Source organism: Lethenteron reissneri, chromosome 8 (assembly GCF_015708825.2).
Source record: "Lethenteron reissneri isolate LAM-NWPU_2019-01 chromosome 8, ASM1570882v1, whole genome shotgun sequence".
NCBI classification, from domain to species: Eukaryota; Metazoa; Chordata; class Hyperoartia; order Petromyzontiformes; family Petromyzontidae; genus Lethenteron; species Lethenteron reissneri.
In genome coordinates this window covers 12,744,935-12,765,634 of record NC_083786.1, presented here as the reverse complement: position 1 = coordinate 12,765,634, position 20,700 = coordinate 12,744,935, and the positions used below count along the sequence as shown (strand labels likewise).

Sequence of the window (20,700 nt, the reverse complement as noted above, 5' to 3'; positions counted from 1 at the left end):
CGTGTGTCTCTACGCGCTCCGTGGTGGAGTAGTGAGGGTACCGTGCGACAAACCCAGCGAGCAAAGTTGGATTCCTGCTGACGGCCAACATCAGTGGCAAATATGTGAACTGGGGATGAGCCTCTATTAGGTCAACTTAGCATTAAATGTGTGTCAAAAACATCAGCACTTTGGCGACAAAGACGGCCGGGCGTGGTGCTGGCCACACCACCCCCTTGTGTAGAGAGCCGGTCTTCATAGGTGCTCGCGAACAGCACTTGCCCCAACACCCTGTGTAGGCTGCACAGAGAAACGTTGGCTTTGTTTCTGTATGCAATGCGAGTGTTGGTGTAAGTGGCCAGCACCCTAGTTGATGATCCCAGACACTTAGATCCAATGTATGGGCATGCACAGAACGATTCTAAGTTGGTATCTCAATCTGGCCAAAGGCATCTCGATTGGTTGGCTCAACGTGAAATGCGCACCTGATACACACCGAACTTGCATGTGTCAATAATGGTGATAAAAATGTCTGGTATGGTTTTGACCACACCACATCGTCGTGTACCACACTGGTTAAGTGAGAGATCTGTTGTGTGCGAGGTTTGTATTCTGTGCTAAAATCCTAGCAATCAAGTCTTTGATGCCTGGTCATACTTATTAATGCCACATGGTATTTCTACTTTGAATTGGTCTGTGTACCCAGGTGGTGTTTGTGCATAAAAACTCACTCTTATTTTTTATCACGGTCTATGAGCACAGGCCAAAAGGTGCAAAACGCCAAGTGGCCAGCAAACAAACAGAACTTCAAGTTGTAATACCGCACACAAGAGTGAATACATTTGTGGACTCAATTAAACTTCACATCTAGATGGACTCCATTAAGGTTATAAGAAAGTGTAAAAAGAGAGAGTATGGTGAAACATTCTAAAGCTGAGTAATGCGAAGAAAGAAACAGCAAGAGAAGCACATTGTGGATGAGACGAAACAGCTGATGACAGCGCGGTCAAAACGTCGTTGTCAGTCGCTGCTCAAACGAACATTGAGATGATGCTCACTACCTGATACAGCCCTAAACCAGGAGAAGCAATTCCAGACTCTGATGGCGGGGAGCAAGCCTACCCACAGGACAACCGCTGTCGCCTCTCCCTCCCACAAAGTGGTTGCACCTATACTGGGGACCCTGCGGGGAGCAAGCCTACCCACAGGACAACCGCTGTCGCCTCTCCCTCCCACAAAGTGGTTGCACCTATACTGGGGACCCTGCGGGGAGCAAATCTACCCACATGACAACCACCGTCGCCTCTCCTCCCACAAAGTGGTTGCACCTATACTGGGGACCCTGCGGGGAGCAAATCTACCCACATGACAACCACCGTCGCCTCTCCCTCCCACAAAGTGGTTGCACCTATACTGGGGACCCTGCGGGGAGCAAATCTACCCACATGACAACCACCGTCGCCTCTCCCTCCCACAAAGTGGTTGCACCTATACTGGGGACCCTGCGGGGAGCAAGCCTACCCACAGGACAACCGCTGTCGCCTCTCCCTCCCACAAAGTGGTGGCACCTATACTGGGGACCCTGCGGGGAGCAAGCCTACCCACAGGACAACCGCTGTCGCCTCTCCCTCCCACAAAGTGGTGGCACCTATACTGGGGACCCTGCAGGAACCATGGGCCGAGTGAACCGGCCCAGTCAGGACGCGAACTCGCAGCCTTCTGATCGCGAGCCGCTCGCTCTGCCGCTGAGCCACCTGGCCGGACAAGAGACCGAGGTGGCATGGGGAAGGTGTTGGCACCACCAAAGATCCCCCGTATAGCCTTAACAGACTGTAGGGGCAAGTGCTGTTAGCGAGCACCTATGAAGGCCGGCACGGCACACGAAGGAATGGGTGGCCAGCACCGCGCCCGGCCGCCTTTGTCTCCCAGGGGCGATTTTACACACCGCAAACAGGTACTCATTTCAGGCTGAGTCGACCTGGGGGAGGCCCAGGACCGGTTTAGATATTCGTCACTGGTGTTGGTGGCCGTGAGCGGCACCACCCGTGCACGTGCTCACAGAGCAACCTTTGTGTGCGCGTCGGTCCGTACGTGTTTGGTGGAGGATGAGGGGTCGGATGTAAGGATGAAGGTGGTTAGTGGGGGGGGGGGGGTGAGCGATGCATGAAAGTTAAAACAAAAAGTGCACGTGGCCCTGATGTGAGCAGAGATAAAATGAGCCCATTAAAAAAGTCTCACGGCTGACGGCCCATGAGGGCCGTGACAGAGGTGGACACACGATTGTGAGATCCTCAGATGTTCCCCCTTTGTATGGATATCGGCTCAGTGTGAAACGGCATTTCAAAGCACAGCCACTCCAAATGAAAGCACACACACACAACCCGGAACACTTGCACGATGTATGTGCAAGATATAATAGTATCAAGGGCACGGATAAAAGGGGTCACATCTATGAAAGACAGAGGCACTTAAAACGCCGCACATGCGACAGCTTAAGACAGGCCGGCGTCGAAACAATGGAAAAATACCGACATCGGTTACGCCTGTGGGAAGGATGGCGTACGAGAGAGAGAGATGTAGCTGCAGACATGAGCATTAGCTCTGCTCCTACAAAACAGGACAACTTATCAACAAAGACGAAACAATTCTGCATGAAGTGTAAACTTGCGTGACAGGTGAAGAAGTGCCATGCATTGACGTGTGAGCTGGGGTGTTTGAGGGTCGTATTGCTGTGAGTTCAAGGAATTAATTTGGTTTGCTTTTGCAGAGTGAGTTTTCAGAATTTTGACTGTTTTGAAGGAAATTAAGGTAGTTGTGAAAATATTTTAAATACGTTTAATAAACTGACTTTTTTTGTAAATGAAGGTAGTGCCTTTGCAGGCGAGAATATTGTTTTGATCATGCCTGCACTGTTCGTCCTCTGCGTTTCTTTGAATCATAAAGTTCCCATTTGATTATGAAAAAAATATTCATGCTGGTTTGGCATTTCAAACATTCCATGCAAGCATTTGGGGGGTAATGAACTTTTCAATCTGAAGTGTAAACTGGACGCAATGTTTAGGCTTTGGCGGCTGGAGTAGTCGATGTGTCAGTGCGCACTCTACTCAGCCATGTGGTGTGTGTGTGTGGTAGGAGTGGGAGTGTAGCGGTTAGCACGTTGCGCAAGACAAATTCGATTCCCGCTCATGGCCTCCCCTAGGTCGACTCAGCCTGAAATGAGTACCCAGTGCGGTGTGTAAATATCGCCATTGGGGAGACAAAGGTGGCCGGGCGTGGTGCTGGCCACCCACGCCTCGTGTGCCGTGCCGGTCTTCATAGGTGCTCGCTAACAGCACTTGCCCCAACAGTCTGTTGAGGCTATTTGGGCGACATTTGTCGTTGTCTTTGTATATATGCGTGCAGTGTGCGTGTATGTATTATACCATGATCCATTTTCAACAGCCACATAAGCAAGTTAGAAATCAAATTTTCACTGCTAATAAAAGTAAGTGGGCTTTAGCAGGAGCCGTCACCAGAATGGATGATGGCCAGGAGTTGAGCATAACCGTGGAGTGCCAGCCTCTACACGCCCCAGAGAATGGCCACCGTGGACACCGACTGTTGAGATCTGTTTGCAACCTTTGCTGGAATTGGCGAGCAACGTTGTGTGTTCCAAAGCAGTCATTATGGATCCTGTATCAGCATAACCAAGAGTAGATTGTTGCGTTGTGATGTTCAATACTCCAAATCATTTTTTTCAATTACTTCAACCAAATAGTCAACAAACAGGCAGAATAAACATCTGGATTTCCCCCGGTTCAACTGACATCGAATTGGAACTTTCACTACATGTATTGATTCATGATTCATTGCACAATGTGGTCAAGACTAATGAAGGAGCGGCAGGCATCCAAAGGATGGAACACGCCCAGAAATGTCATCCAACGCGGAGACGAAGTGATGGCATTGGCTCATTCGCAGGAGCTCGGTGGATGGATGTGTCGTGAGACTGTGAAGAGATGGCGGTGGCTTCGGAAAGCCTTCGTCCCATCGTTAATAGATCGTGGCTTGTGATAATAATGGTTTTGATGACATTGCAAAATGTTAAAATAGTAGCATTTCTCTATCGGTGATTTTCAATGAGGATCCATGGATGGAACATACAAAAACATATTCACAGGCCTTGGAATTCACCAAGGGGTTTAAGTAACAAATAATTACGGGGCCACATTTGCCATAAGATTACACGGCATGGATTGACAACGAAAATATCGACACGAGGTTGTTTTATTTACAATTGCAAACGAAGAGACCAGTTAACCGTTAAGGGGCTGCGGAAGGCAGGCACTTGATAATAACAACAACACCAGAACGTGAAGATAAAAGATGCCAGATTATCAGAGAGAGGCGTGTAAAGTGAGCTCTGTGATAGAACAAAATGTGTCAATAGCTCCTGATAACCGAACACCTGGACAGGCTTATGAACAAGCCAACGTCGCCGATAACATGTCCTGCACCCACCTGCCGAATATTAAACAAGCCTTTGATAAAGAGGATGAAAGCGACATTCAACCAATTTTTCAAAGATTTTTGTATAATAAAATGCACCTTCTAAAGTGCTCTTTAGTTGTCAATCTAACTTCAGAGATAACCCACAATGACAGATTGTGTGCGTGTGTGTGTGTGCGTGCGTGCGTGTGTGCGTGCATGTGTGCGTGTGTGTGCGTGTGCGTGCGTGCGCGTGTGTGCGCGCGTGCGTGTGTGTGTGCGTGTGTGTGCGTGTGAGTGTGTGCGTGTACGCGTGCGTGTGTGTGCGTGTGTGCGTGTTTGTGTTTTGTGGGGTGCATTGGCCCAGTGGTTAGTGCGCTGCACTACGAACCCCGTCACCACAGTTTGATTCCCCGTCACGGCCAACAACAGTAACGATTGTGTGAACCGGTTCTGGGCCTCCCTTAGGTAAATTCAGCCTCAAATGAGTACCTGGTGTGATGTCTAAACATCGCCACTGGGGAGACAAAGGCGGCCAGGCTTTGTGCTGGCCTCCCACCCCCTCGTGTGCCGTGCCAGCCTTCATAGGTGCTCGCTAACAGCACTTACCCCAACAGTGAGATAAAAGATGATACTGTTAACTGTCGGTGAATAATTGTAATAAGATATTCTGTATCCATGAGCCTGTAACCAATGACCTTGCCAGTAAAACACATATTTGTACTCTGTCTTGCACGAAAGGTAAAAGAAACCCAGGATGCCTGGTAAACATTGTATTCCAATTGCACATTTAATAGAAAACGCCCATGGCTCTACTTTGTAGTTTCTAAAGTGTGGCACCTATCCACTAAATGCTTCTAATTTGAGTCAACATGGTTGCAATGAAATGACAGCGCATTTGAAATTACACACACACACAAAGTAACGCTTTGCATCTTTGAAAAAATAAAAAGTACCATTATTTATTTAGCCATCTTTAAGGACAGGACGTGGTAACAGTTTTGAGCAGTGTGCGTTTTATGAACTGTCGATATGGCTATAGATAATAATTAATTAACAAATAAATAAATTGCTTAATTAATTTGCGTAAATGGAGCACTGCGTCTGGCTGCGCAAACGCTGGCAGGAGCACAAAGCTTGCGAAAGCATCTTGTGGGAATATGGAACGCTGGTAAAGCTTTGTAGTTGGTGGATGTAAATGTTTAACCCTTTCACTGCAGCATTATATATATATACATTGTCCCAATTGTTTGCCCGCACTGAAAGATTTTGAGAACCTCTTCGGAATGTGGAGTTCTGCATTGGCTGGCCTGGTCGCTTGTAGAGACCACAACCCGCGGGTTCACGGTCGCAGGAGCAGGAACAGGTTGATCGGCGCTTTAAAGAAGGGCAAGTACAAACGCTACCTTTGGAGCTACCGCATTGAAATAAATGTACATCCTGAGTTTCAACAATTGTTTGGAGAGACGTTTAAACATGACACGGAACGTTGAAATGAGCGCTTGAAATGTAGCGCGGTAATGAGAGTATTTCATGGAAATGTATCTCTGCAGCACACAATACGGGACCGTTTCAAATCGGTTTGCATTGCACACCTACGCTTATACTCCAAGAGATATGCATCAAGTATATCACACAGCAACAGCAGCGACATCTCTACAACTATATAAAAAAAATGTCCATTAGGAAAATCACTGATTATAAGTTAGGGTCAGGGTTATCATGAGAGAGAGAGAGAGAACATTTCAGACTTGCATTGATTAGCAGTTCAGTTCAATTATATTATTAATGCTCACATTATTTGTATGGTTACTGTAATTAAATGTGTAGTGATTTTCCTTTCCATGGAGATTGCTTCAATTGTTTTCAGCCAGAAGTGTCTTTCATTTTTTAAATCAAATTGTTATGTCAATGCAGTGCCATCTTACTTACAGCTCTGAGCCTCATTGCCACTGAAGTTGTAAACAGCGCTAATGTGAGTGCGCGGAGCCTTGCTTGCAGTTGCAGTCGTATTAAAAGGGGGCTGTTGTTTCTGTCTTGGTTGAAGAGGCTGCCGCCTGCATCGGGAGCCACGAGGTGACGCAGCGGGTAACGGCAGCTTTTTCAGCCGTGCGCCGCACAAGTTTCTTCTTGCGCGTTTTATCATTAAAGGGAATCGCTCCATCAGATGTTTGCCGTCCAAGGACTGAAGGTGGCATGGCCAGCAAAAGTAGCAGACGGTGCAATAAAATAAAAATGAACGAGGCAGCTTGCAGCTTCGTCAAAACATTGTCGCCATAGCAATGTTTATACTGCTCTATATAAGAGTAGGGTTGGCATGATATAATGTCATGGTTTTAGATGCACGACATGGTGATGGTCGCGACTCCAGTCTCCCCCCGTAGGTTTGTAAATAGTTTGTTCTGATTGGTTTGCTTTGCTTCCAGAAGAAAGAAAGAATACTTACTGAAAATTGCAACTTTGCAACTGATAACACTTTTTGTCTGTCAATCACACAGACAATATTAAATCAATAACTGAACTCACACAAAACTGTTTTACTCTACTGATGAGACCCAGAAGGTCTAAACCGGTCAAGTTTGTTTGCTTAAACAAATGCTGCTGGGTAATGTTGGGAAGCTGAGAGGCCAGTGGACTGAAACAAAATGTTTACGTGTATGTTGCGACGGAATAGAGTATTGGTCGTGTGTACACTGTAGCGAACATATATGTAGTTATCTTATAACAAAGCAGGACCTCACCTGGAAGTCGTTGGCCTTGTTGTAGTGCACGTTGAGGGCGCGGAAGAGCTCCGAGTCGCGTGTGACCGTGAGCTCCTCGGCGCTGGTCACCCCGTCCGCCAGCGCTGTCCGTGCGAACTTCTCCATCTGGATGTAGTAGAACTCGCGGAAGTTGCTGAACCACTTGATGAGCTGGGACGTGATGCAGCGGTTGAACTGACGTGAGACGTCGGGGAGACAAGAACAGCGCAAGCACGGGTAGCTGTGTGTTTAGAACGAGCGCGCTTGTTCCACGACACCGACGCTGCCGTGGTGCCACGGTGGGCAGACTGAAATGCCGAGCCAAGGTCGTCGCTTCAATCTCCTGGCGCGGCAGCTGAAACGGCGGTGCAAGTTTTTTAAATTCCGCCCCCCCCCCCAATCTCTGTCCACCCAGCAGTATTAAGTCGCGTGTGGTGGGGTAAAGTGTGGGTACTCCAACCTCTTCAAAGATGTCTGGGCAGTGTGGCAGAGTGGGGACACCATCTGGAGAGGCTCTTCAGAGCTCCCTCCAGTGGAGGCCTCTTCCTCCGCGTTGGCACGAGAGAGCAAGTGCGAGGCTGCGCCCTGACTTTAACCCTGCTTCATATTAAACGCAATGTATGTTTAAAAAAAATTCCTGTACACGACTGGTTGCTCCAGACTGCAATATATTGTATTTGCCAAGATTGTAATGCACAAGTTGAAATTGAAATAAATTAACTTGTAAAAAACAGTATCAATTCATTATGTCGTTTTAACATATGACGTTAACATTATAAAATTACGTGCGTGATTTAGTTGAACATTTAGAAATAACACTTTGCAATAGTAATTTCCTTAATGGCTCACTTTATTCCTGCCATATATCTGATGGGTATGTTAAAGGCATTTCTGTGTCACTGTGAAATATAGACTCTTATTGCAAACGCGAGCTTCCAGCTGAGATTTCTGCATGTTATATAGTTGAATTGTGTCTAGGGCACGTTACAATTCTACATTTCTGCATTCATTCAACAGTTTTATTTAATACAAAGGGGAAATCATGACACTGTTTCCCAAATAACTTTAAGAATTAGGACTAGGAATTTATTTTTGCGTAAAAAGACATTTAAACAAATAATAATTTTGCTATCATCCTCAAGACACTTAATAGACATTACATAAATACAAAAACATTCTCTTCGGATGGCCAATTGACCTGTAAAGGACCCTTCAACTAGTCTTACAGAAGCATTCATTAAGGATCCACTCGTTATTAAATATATGACGGGCGGCTTCTCCACAGTCTTATCTTTTAAACGTGATAATAATTCACTGTGTAACAAAACACATTTTTTGTTCCTGGGTACTAAGTGTTATTTCCTAATTGCGTATGCCTCAAAAGTACAGAAAATTGCTGCCTATTCCCCACAAACTTTGCTTTTGTGACCAGGACACAAAAGCCAAGTTAATAATCCACTCCATTAATAACACTGTGCAACAAATATATTTTTTGTTCATGGGTAGTACATTTTATTTTCTAATTGCTCATGCCTCAAAGTACAGAAAATGACTATTACTCCCCACAAACTTTGCTTTTGTGACCAGGACAGTGATATTTTGTGCAACTTGAATGTGCAAGATGTATCATTACGAGAACTATCTGATATTTCATTTTAAAAAAACAACAACGAGCAGCAGCATACTGAAGCAAAGCTATGCGGTGCGGTGCAATAAAAAAAATGCTTTTGGCATTTGTCACAGCATAATCAACCAAAAGCCACCCCCCATCAAAGAAAGATAATAACAAATAATTTAAAACAGGAAAATCGTTCTGCCACATCACATTTACACAGACACTTCATATTTTTCAGAAGCAGAGACATCGCCTGTTACGATACAAGCAGCTGGAAGCCATTCAGAACTGTCCCCGTGCAATTTCGCAGACAATACCAGCTGATCACATTCACCACTGAAGTTCACTTGGGTAGCAGCATGCATTTAGGCTGTTTGCGTTCCTCATGCTAAGTAACCTCTCCTTAACATCATCACTTAATGGAGCGTAATTACGTGGCTGCAAGTTGGAGGTCTTTTTGTGTGTGGCCTGAAATGTGCCGTAATGATGTGGATAAAGAGAGGCATTCAGTGACACACTAATTAAGTACCCGTGGCCATCAGACAGCTGCTTGATTGAAAGTTTTAACCCGTTTGTGGTCACATCAGTCTTCGTGAAGTGTTTGTTTTCCATTGTGGGGCTCTCGGCACTATCATGCCATGCTCGCGGGGACCTTTGTGGGCAGGGGAATGAAAGTGTGCGCGCGACATTCAGCGGGAGGACTGTGATGGAGACCAACGGCAATCGACCGAATGCCGCCGGAATGCTATTTAGTATTTGCGCAGGTTCGTATGTTGAACTTCTTTAGCACCGTACGTAGCCAACCACACGAGTCGGAGGTGCGGGAAAGGACATAAAACGAAACACAAAAATCTGTTCAAAAGAAATATGTTTTCAATATACTGTAGTGCATAGCTCCTCCAGTGGCTCCCTAATGCAGTCGTGGACCGTGGCTTCGGTTTCATGGGAGATCAACAAATGTTCAATATTATTGGCTCACTTGCAAGTCAGCGCATGCGGGCAGTTGAGGAAAAGAGGAGCAGACGGATTAGAAAAGGTGCACAAGTTGAGGACATCGCCTTGGGCAGGACGTGTCCCTCGAAGCGATGACGGCCGGCGGCGGTCGAGACTAACAACGGAGTCGCAGCCAAAGGGGTGAACTCGCCCGAGACGGAGGCAGCATTTGGCTCCGTGCGCTCCATGGATGGTTGCTTCAAGAGGCCACGAGACACGGCGACGATGGCTTGAGGGAGCCTTCATCCAGCAGTGGACAGACCATGGCCAATGATGTAAACGCTCATTGCCCATGGTCTTCACTGCAGAGATTGGGGGGGTGGGATTTGGTGCCGGCTCACAGCGTGGCTGCCTTTCCCGCTTGTCTTGAGGTTTGTGAGCCTTCAAAGTGAACCAGTCAAGGGTTCTGTAATTGCAGGGAATTTTGTTCCAGCTAAACAAAATATATACATTACACTGCAATATAAGTTAACTTCACATCAGTGAATCAGCCCGCATGCATCAGTTAATCAGTCCCCGCCCCTACACTCATCCTCCATAACTTGATGTTTCATGTTCTCGAAAACCAGCGTTGCTACAGTGTTTAATCATCATCAGCCATTATCTATCCACTGCTAGATGAAGGCTTCCCGAAGCCGTCTGCATCCCTCGCAGTCCGGAAATTCAACAGAGGGCCATATATGGCATAACTATAACAGATATTCAACAATATTCATAATAATGATAACACTGAACTGTACAGGCCTTTATCAATACCTTGCTCGGTGAAGGCTTCACCGAGCCTTTCTGTCACGGGGGTTGTTTGACCATACTTCACCGTGCTGGTCAGTGAGAGTTGGTGAGGGTGGAGGCCCAGGACGAGCTCGAATATCACTCGCCACTGATCTTTGCCATCATAATAATAATACTTAAATTATATATAGCATCATTCATGCTAATAGCATCCCATAACGCTGTACATTAAATATATATAGGACTAAACCCCATACACAGCCACTTCCAAGCAAATGAAAACTCTGCTACTCCCAAGCAAAACAAATAATAAACAAATGAAGAAATGGCACCAAAACAAAAAGCACAAACAACAACAACAACAACGTTATCACAACAAAGACATTAGCCCATGAGGCCGTGGTTGGTAATTGAGCTCAGGTTGTCTTGTTCATAGCCTAGTTTGCTAACCACTGCACCACTGCTCCGCCAACATGAATATTAAATCTTTACAAATGTTTCAGAGTTCAGGCTTATCAAACCATCAGTCGTGAGAAAGTACGACATGCTCATAGTGCAATTTTTCCTTAGATTTGAGAGGTTTGACAAAAGTAAATTAGTCATATAATACAGAACTTAAGAATGTCCAGTGTTTAGTTCTGGGGAAAAAAATACTGACAACGGGAGTCTGATTACTCTGGAAATACAATGCTAAAAACCAACAAGTAACTTAGAATGTGTCAGACATCGCGAAAATAATGGTCAAATGAGTCAGTGTGTTAAGGCAGGCCTGTGAATAGGAAGCCTTTTACTATCTAATAACAGAAGTTTGTTCCTGTTTCAATTAAAGATAATTGACACGTGAACAACAACCACTGCTGTAAGCGTGATTCACACAGAGTTTGTGGCATTTTGTAGGAAATGTTTTCCAAGTAAGTTCATTAGAGAGGACACTGAATGGCACAGCATTAGTTATGAAAGATGCTACAAACTTGACAGCATCAACGAAGCATAGGTGGAGCAAGAAATGGCGACGTGAGTTCACGTACAGTATAGATAATTGTATACGCACAGGGGCCTGGTGAGTTAGCATCTCGCCATGAATCGGTGTAACAATCCACCCAGCGCCCGCACACGAGCGGAGAGCGTTGCTCCATCTCCTCCGGGGAAGATCTCATCACGAGGGGTTCGCTCTCTTGGTGGCAACTCCGCCATGATTCTTGGCAATTGGCCATCGTCCTGCCAGGCGACGTGTCCTGCCCCAGCTCTCTTTTCTCGGCAATGAGACTGTGAAGTCTATAGGTTGCATATACTCTCTCATTTCCATGCATCCAATTCCTAACGTAAACCGCTCCAAGCTTCTCTGAGTGCTTTTCAGTTTTTGCACAATTTCCATTTTTCTTGCGAATGTCCACGTGACCCGTACGTCATAGCAAGGCAATACGGATTCATACAGCAACAACACAATCTTACTTCCGAGGACATGATCACTTGTGAAAGCAGTCCGGAATCCGTGTACATGCATGGTTTTCATTCCTCGTTTGTCTCGTGTTGAGGAGCCGTCTCTCAGCTCTCTGGGGTGATTTATAGGAAGCGATCACTTGTGTAAAACGGAAACACGGATAATGCTAAACACGTAAATTGTTCTAAAATTATTAACTTATCGTTTAGCTATATTGTTTACTAAAGTAATCTATCAGTGAGTCACCAGTTAGGAAGAGCCAGTAATCGAGAGCTTACATACATTGGCATGGGATGGCCTCTCCTCTCTTTCTCTCGCTTCCTTGTTATTATAATATTACTGAGTCAACGCACGCGTGTTCTGCTACTGCTGAGTTGTATTTGGGATAATTTAATATTTCTCTGATGTTCTTTATTCTCGTGCTGATCATTCGTCCTGTTTGCCCAACATAACATTTACCACTCGTGCAGTTAATTTTGTACACACCTTCTGTTGATAGCTTCGGTAGTACACGTTTTGTACCAGATATGAATTTCTGGTACAAAAGCAGTAGCAGAACACGCGTGCCAACCAGGACACTCAAGTGATTTTGATAATGTTGAAGTTCTGTGCAAAACTAGCTACTGCTGGCCAAGACTAATTAGATAATCTATAGAAATTGAAAGAAAAATAATTTTAACAGTTCGGATAGCTACCGCCTTAGTGCTGCGTGAAAGCGAATCATCAAATAATACATTATTAAAATGCATGCCTATAAAGGGCAGCATACTTCAATAGGGATTACCGTTGGTACGGCTATTTTAATAAAAACAATAGACAAGAAAGACAAGATCAAAGGGCTCGCATAATGCACGTGCATCATGTACGTTGACTCAGTAATACCACCCCCCCCCCCGCCAAGAGTGCAGAAGCGTGGTCACCACATCTACGCCTCTATAGAAGAAACGAAACAGCGAGACTTATCTCTTGACTTAAAGCTTTTGTGACTGCAGGAATTAATATTCTTTGGGTCTTTTGGTTAAGTCACGTAAAAAACTACGATGTTCGTCATCAAGAAAAGGGGGTTAGCTACTAAAGGCAAACTGTCTATAAAGGTTTAAAATGGGTGTAGCCCAAATGTCAGCAGCATGGACGGGGCAGTCGATGTAAATGTGAGTGGTGGGCAGCGACTGTGACGGTCGTGGGTTTTCTACCAATGAAAGGGCTACCAGGTAAAAATGTGCATGTTAATGTAAGATTGGTGAGTAGACTCCACGGCGAGTGTGCTAGTTAGACTTCTCCACAAATCTAGCTGTCGCCTGATGAAGCGAGTTGTAATTACTGGCGAAACGTCATACTCGTTGTGGCTTGGCTCTCCAACACACCGGTGTGCTGTACTAGTGACGAATTGGCATGTTCTGTTACATGTCAACCCTTACTAGTTGGCTGTGTTGGGTGGTGGCGGGTTTTAACGACACTTTTATATATTTACGTGATCTAACCCAAAAAAACTCTATTATGGATGATATTGGTCGCGAAAGCCTACGTGTAAAACTACCGTATTACCTTTGAGTTTCACATCCTGTTGTATTTTCCACTTGGACCTTCCAACAACCTTCCAACAATTGTATCTTGTTGTTAAGGGACCTTGCTGTACAAGCCTTTAGTTTTACTCATTTATATCTTCAACCCGAGTTATTTTCACATATCCTGGAGACCATTCTCATGACACATGGTGACTGTCATCTGCAAATCTGCAATGTTTGAAGTTTTGGCCATTCATATATATATGCATTTGCTTCTACAATTGTGTGAGCAAGCAGAATATAGGAAGGGTTTCTCAAACATCGACCGCATACATTTTTATGAATCAGATTCTGGAAAAGACTAATTAATTTCACTTACCATTGCAACTAGACTTACCTAAGTAAAACTAAATTATAATACTAAACTCTTTTTTATTTTTCCAAGTAAAGCCCAAGGATCTCTATAGCTCCTTTTCAGAAACGACCTTGCTATCATAAATGATAGATCAACGAAGTGGCTTACCATCACGTGGAGATTGATAGCGGCCAAATACTCTAAACGAGCGATGTTGATTCTAAATGTGAAGGGAAAAACCGGGGGACTCGGAGAAAGATCTACGCGACCACAGGGAGAGAGACGCGCAAACTCTAAATATACAACAGGCATCAGGGTCGAGATAGAACCCACGACTTCCTGCATGCCAATTGTGCCCTATTACGTTCTGTATACTTCCATCTCGGTTACGTTCTTGGGGTGTTGGGCGTTTACTGTTGTGGCCCCCCCAGTTGTGGAACTCCCCCCTCCCCAACCTGTGGAGATACGGCTTTTGCATAGTGTTCTGAATTGTTAATTCACGTCTGAAGAAAAAACTTTTTCCTAATGACTTTTTCTGCCATGTGGTTCTTTCTTATCTATCGTCTCTTCATTTCGTGGTGCCTTGAGAATTTTATTTGTGAATGGTGCTTGAGTGTCAATTTTATAATTGTTATTAAATGTAAGAAATGTAGAAATAAAATCCACCTACAAAATAGAACAGCTACAGAGTGCAGGAGATACCAAAATGCAACATGAAGTCACACGCCGTGCACCTACCAAGGTTATTCATTTTTATGCTTTCTTATTTTGTTTGGCATGATTTTTTGGGGTTTTTCACTGATCTCTGTTTTCCATGCCCTTATTACTTCTCTTATGACTTCCCTTACAATGCAACAATTGTTATGTCAATGGGCTCTAACTTTAAACATTCAAGGCAACTTATTTCGATTTAAGGCCCTCTATGATACTATTACAACTGGGTATTTTTAAACATTCAGCAGAAAGTTGTATAACTTTGTTTTTTGTGCACGTTAACTTCCCCAGCATTTGCTACGTAGGTTTTGCGGTCGTGCTGCACTGTATAACTTTCTGACAAGTTTTCGGGTTGAACTGCGGTGTCGTGTCGTTCGGCACAATGTCCGACGTTTCGCTCCACGCGCTGGCAGCTTCAATTCAGTTTCGGAAGCTCCCAGAATGCAGAGCGAAACATCCGACATCACGCCGAGCGCCACGCGGTACAATGCCAAAACCGCATCGGAGAGCTGTAAGTGCGCACAGGCCAAATTTGGCCATTGCGGCAGGTATGGGACCTGGTGAATGACTACCCACTTGTATCTGGGGGTATGGTTGCAGCTTTTGGAGCACTCTGGTCTTTGGTGCGTGGAGCGTTCTTTGCCGGCTTAACCGTCGATGTGTTAACGTGCGCGGTAATTGTCACGCTCTTCAAAGGGCTACCGCTCCAAAACAAAAAGGGGCTCCTTAATTGCTGCAGAGATAGAGACAGTTGTAATCAAATCACTTAAGAATACATTAGGAGTTCACGTGTTTACTTCGTCTTTTGAAATGTCAGTATTTGCATATTGGCATCATTTAACTCTACAACAGGCAACACGGTGAGTGTGCAAAGAAACTGCTGTAATTATGGTCTACCTACCACTCATTGGCTTGAAGCCTGCAGCCTACTAGGCAAAGTAAATGGCGCAACAACAAACTATTGAAATTAGAGCATTAAATATTTACTTGCCAAATATTGACATAAAAATGAAATTGTGTTTTTGTTATCCTGGTGATGTGGCCAATATGTTTGTTGGCTTTAATATGAATGTTGAAATGGTTAATAGCTTTTGGTCATACATGAAAAATAAAGGAGTATGTGTAGCAATGCTGGTGCTGTTGGGGGTAGGCAGGATATTGCCGCGGATGGGGATTGTAGATGAAGGGGTCATTAAGGAAACGCACGAGTTTGTTCCCACATGCTCATTAAAATGAAAAATCTAATGTAAATTGAAAATACAAACACGATAAAATCAAATGCCGTGCTTGTAAACAAACCCTTGTGATGGATCCTGACTGAAGGTTTTTTTTTTACATTTTAAAAATAATTATGTTCGTCAAACATGTATGCTGTTTAACCATTTTAAGGATTACATATTTAGCATTAGTAGGTATATCATTTTGAAATATGTTTCCAATTATATGCCATGGCTAAAATCATAAACATTATCAACCATGCTTAATCCACTGCTGAATGTAGGCCTCCCCAAGCCATCTTTCAGGATCGGCGATGTTATCGTCCAGCTCGCGCATTAACTGATTTCATTACTCCATCTCCTCAGTTAACGTTCTCTCGAACACGTTGCCTTCCTTATTATGATTTTGGATTATTTTAACACGCAGAAAAATGTGTAAATATAAACAACACTAAATTATTTTACTGACCAGGTAAAGTTCACTGAGCGAAATTAAAGTGGCTAATGTAATGGATACATATATCTCAATATGTTAGCACTGCTTAATATAATTAGCAGAGGATTGTAACTTTAAGGGAAGGGAGTTCATGAGGGAAATCCAGAGATTGCAGGGTTTAAAATTACTGTATTGGTGGCTTTGATGAAACTATAAAATGTGAAAAACCCATTTGAAAACTTCGTTATTTTTTTTTACATTTGGTCAGTGTATGATGCTCGCTTTTTAATTGTCTGTTTTCTTTGATGTTATAGTTTTAAATTGTCTTCCATTAACATAGAGATATATTAATAACTTATTGGCAGTTTATTCTGTACACTTTTTTTAATGGTTTGTCTATTGTAAAACACCAGATTTTAAACAAAAGTACACAGTCTTGTATCAAAAGTCTTGTATGTGTAAAAATATATATATATTTCAGAAATAAATTGCGCGTGAATATTTTTTTAAACAGTTAGTTTCAAAGCTACATTCTTGTGAACTCCTGCAGTCACGAAAGCTTTAAGTCAAGATGTCCACTCTTGTCGTAAGCAGCACTGAAGAGCCCGAACCGCTTGTCGTGTGGCAATATATACCATCTTATTGAGTTTACATTCTACATTTGAGAAGACATTCCAGCAACAAACTGTATTCTATTCCTTGAATACACCCATATAGATCACATCTTACGACTGTATCCATTACCTGGGCAAGGGCCGTCAGCAAGTAAGCATGCTGGTCTACAACGGGATTCTCAACCACATGTCATTGCCTCCACAACGCTTACTTTGACACTAAACCAAACACTAGGGAGGTGCAGGTCACATTTAGATACCAATTTCCATTGACAGAATCGTAATCAGAATCTTTATTGAAACTGCAGGAGAAATCCGATGACCTATAAAGCTCTTTGTCACCTACGTCCAGTAGGGGCGGGTCTGAAAGTTGCAACAACAAACAGTACAAACACGCAATAGGAGTGCAAAGTACCGGATTAGCCCACACGTCTGATTAGCACGGTTGGCTACAAATGGTGTGATAGAATATCAACATACGTAGAAAGGAAAAGTAAGCAAATCATTTCAAAATAAAGACGTACAATAGATCAAGTACATTTGCACACATTCACCCTTCAATGTCCACCCTCGTAATCTGGGCGCCTGCTGGATTCCGAACAGTGAACCTCTGCAAAGAGCGGCGTGAGGGCGACCACCCATCAAGCGGTACCTTGACGTCAGGGAAGTAGATCTTGAGCATGGTGGAGCTGGGGTAGCGCGAGTAGTAGAACATGAGCTTGGCCTTCTTGAGGTGACCCGGCGTGAGACCTTCCTGGCCGTGAGCTCAAGGTCAAGGGTTAAACGGCAGCGATTTCGGAGCAAGCGCGGAAGCGTTCGCGGTCATTCATGCACGGCAGCATTGACGAGTCGCGAGCGATCACGCGCGTCAGCAGTGAGACGTTCCCCACGATAGCGTTACAAAAAACGCAACGATTTTAAACATTTGGGCAAAGAAGATGTGATGTTAATTACCAAAAAACGCATTCAATATAGTGACTTCAAGGAAAACATTTTAATCGCTAATTAGGAGTATGAGTGATGACATGGTCATGTTTATAAAACGGGTTTGGTCTGCTTCATCGCTCGTGTGAAATCAACGTGGAAAAGTGAATGGCTCAGATAAGCTCACTGAAAGGTATAATAAGACATATGTCTCATCTTAAACTATAATTACAAATTGAATTTAAATTTTATCTAAGTACAGTCCCATCCCAAGACACTACTAATTATGGAACACTCACTACCATCGTGCAGTTGAACAGTAAGCCAGAAACATAATTTACTTATAGAGAATAAATTACTTATTCTGAAGGGGTAATATCATAAAATGCTCCCTGCTGAGAAAGGACCATCATAGCAATGTAATATAATTGGTAAAAGTGTATACCATTGTGTGCCTCTGTCATGGCAAAAGGTAAGAGATGAATTACAATTGTTAATCATAAAAATAGCGACCCTTTGTCAAATCTGCTGCTGAATGAAGGTCTCCCCCACCCCATGTCAGTAATTTTGATTTGTTTGACTATACCTCACCACGTTGGTTAGTGCAGGTTGGTAAACTAGGATCAGATCAGATATCACTCGCCAATGATGTTAGCCATGGCGAACATGAACCACGACACCTCGCTGATCTCGTTAAGGAGCATAAACCATCATCACGCAAACTCCGTTCATCCTCGCAGCGGCTTCTGGCTCGCCATCGAACAAAGGCGGTCACTGCGTCGCGCGGTTTCAGATGCGCCTTTGCGGCCGTCTGGAACGCTCTTCCTTCCGTTATTAAGAAGCCATTGTGATTGTATATGTTTAGTTTTATATCTACGTGACTTTACCGAAAGAACCAAAGAGCATAGATCCCTGCAGTCACGACAACTTCAAATCTAGATTAAGCCATTGGAGCTATGCAGTTTTAAATCTAGATTGAAAACTCAATTCTTTAGAACTGATTTTGTGTTTAGTTTATTGTCCTTCACTCGCATCTCCGATTCGCAAGCTTGTCTAAGTATGGTGCGAAAGAAGTTCAACATAGCTACTGAACTTCCCAGTGCAGTGTTCTAACCACCGTGCCACGTCTCCCTTGCAATGCGGAGTCATTGGCAGGTGAATGGAAATGGTAACGGAGGAAGAATGTTGATATCAGTCCGGTTCTTTTATGCGTTTATGCTTGTGGGCAAAATCCATCACAATAAGGAGTTAAACAGATTCAGCTTGACTAATTTGTCACGAAATAATAATTGTCACGTAGACGTAATGCTTATTGATACGCAGATGTGTTGTGATAAAGTCGATGGTAATCCCAAAAGAGTATGTATCCGCTGGTAAAGTAGGGTTACGTATCATTTTCGACTCAACATATTATACACGGGACGGGTAACAAACACAACTAGTGATATAGACAGCAGAATAGATAAGATGTGTTTGCAAAGCGTGTTATTAAATGGAGGAACTACAGTCAGTGTGGTTGTTGGAATATTGCAGCAGGTCTTCAGCCATCTCTTACCATGTTTGAACACAATACGTGGAGTTTAAACATCAAGGAAATTGCACTTTCAGTGCGTACTGTCGGATAACACTTAAAGTCTCTCTGGCATGCCTTTATACTAAGGCATGCTGAATTGTCTATCCAATTACAGCATGTGCATAGGAATACTTTTATTTGCTTGTAAAATTATTTACATTTCACGCTGTTTTATATATATGTATGCACATTGTTAAGAGCTGAAATGTGCTTTCATATCAAAATTAGTGTTGCAGCACTTTGATATTATACGGTCATGAGTGGACATAGTAAATGCGATATATTATTTTTGGGCAAAGCTGCGGCAATTTAATTATCGTATACAAGACATGTATAGCGTTTATACTAGTATACACATTACTGCTGTGTTTTAATTTAGTGCGTTTTCAACTCAAGCATATCCCCTTTCAGCCTCGAAATATTGTAGGCACCGGATCTGTTAATAACGAGCACAAACACACAACAAAGGGTGCGTTAAACGCCAATTCTGTTACGGTGAGCCAAATAACGCCGATGTATCACGAGACCACAGGAGATGATTCCAGATATGTATGGATCAGCAGTGGGTAGATCACGGCTCATGCTTAAGTTAATGGGGAGGCCTTGATCCAGCAGTGATAGACGATAGCTGATGAAGATGATGTTCATGATGATGGATCAGAAGTTAACACTGCTGTCTTCGTATTGTGAGAATATCGTTTTAATGTGGACCAAGTAAGGGATATATTTTCAAGCAAAGTGTGGAACACAAATCCTGAAGCTGTTTCGTTCGTATAAATGTTGAACTCATTTCGAACCGTATGTAACCAACCGGGCTCATCGGTGGTACGGGGGAAGGATAACAAACTGAACACAAGAAAACGATTCTAAATTCAAAAGCAGTTCACCAAAAGTTGGAAAAAAATGTTTAGTTGGACACTGATCACCTTTTTCAAATGGGTCAAAGAGCACAAAAATGTCCATGCCGTTGAGACAATAACGAACTTTAAACAACAACGAACCTGAAACAACAAAGAACTTGAAACAATCACGACCTTGAAGCAATCACGAACTTCACTGCAAGGGGAGACTGGTGCCGACAGGCGGACACTGATGCGCTGAGTACGACAATCGGAGCAACTGCTGCCTCCGGTTTCAATGAACCTGGTCAAGCTGCAAGGGTGAGAGAGGTGGGTTTTTGTTTAACTGGGGATTTCAGGTTACCATAACAATGCGAAACCATGGCAAAACGATGTGACAGGTGTCTGTTAAGGGACGTTTCGCTTCTTTGTTTATGCCTATTTATAGCCTGGCATGAGTCTTTACATGGATGCGTCTCTGAAGTAGACAGTGTATATTGGGTTTTAGTAATCACAGTTTCTGATTTGCAAGTCGTGAATATAAATCTCGTGTGC

At 43.7% G+C, this 20,700-nt stretch overlaps 1 protein-coding gene across 1 annotated transcript in view; it reads right to left on the bottom strand.

The window, feature by feature from the left end:
- LOC133339263 (prospero homeobox protein 1-like) overlaps positions 1-20,700 on the bottom strand; it is a 51,316-nt gene that overhangs the window by 8,591 nt on the left and 22,025 nt on the right. The window contains exons 3-4 of the mRNA XM_061547405.1: positions 17,462-17,570; positions 7,188-7,382 (exon numbers count right to left, since the gene is read on the bottom strand). Coding sequence (XP_061403389.1) covers positions 7,188-7,382; positions 17,462-17,570 — 304 coding nt within the window. The remainder of the gene's footprint in view (positions 1-7,187; positions 7,383-17,461; positions 17,571-20,700) is intronic.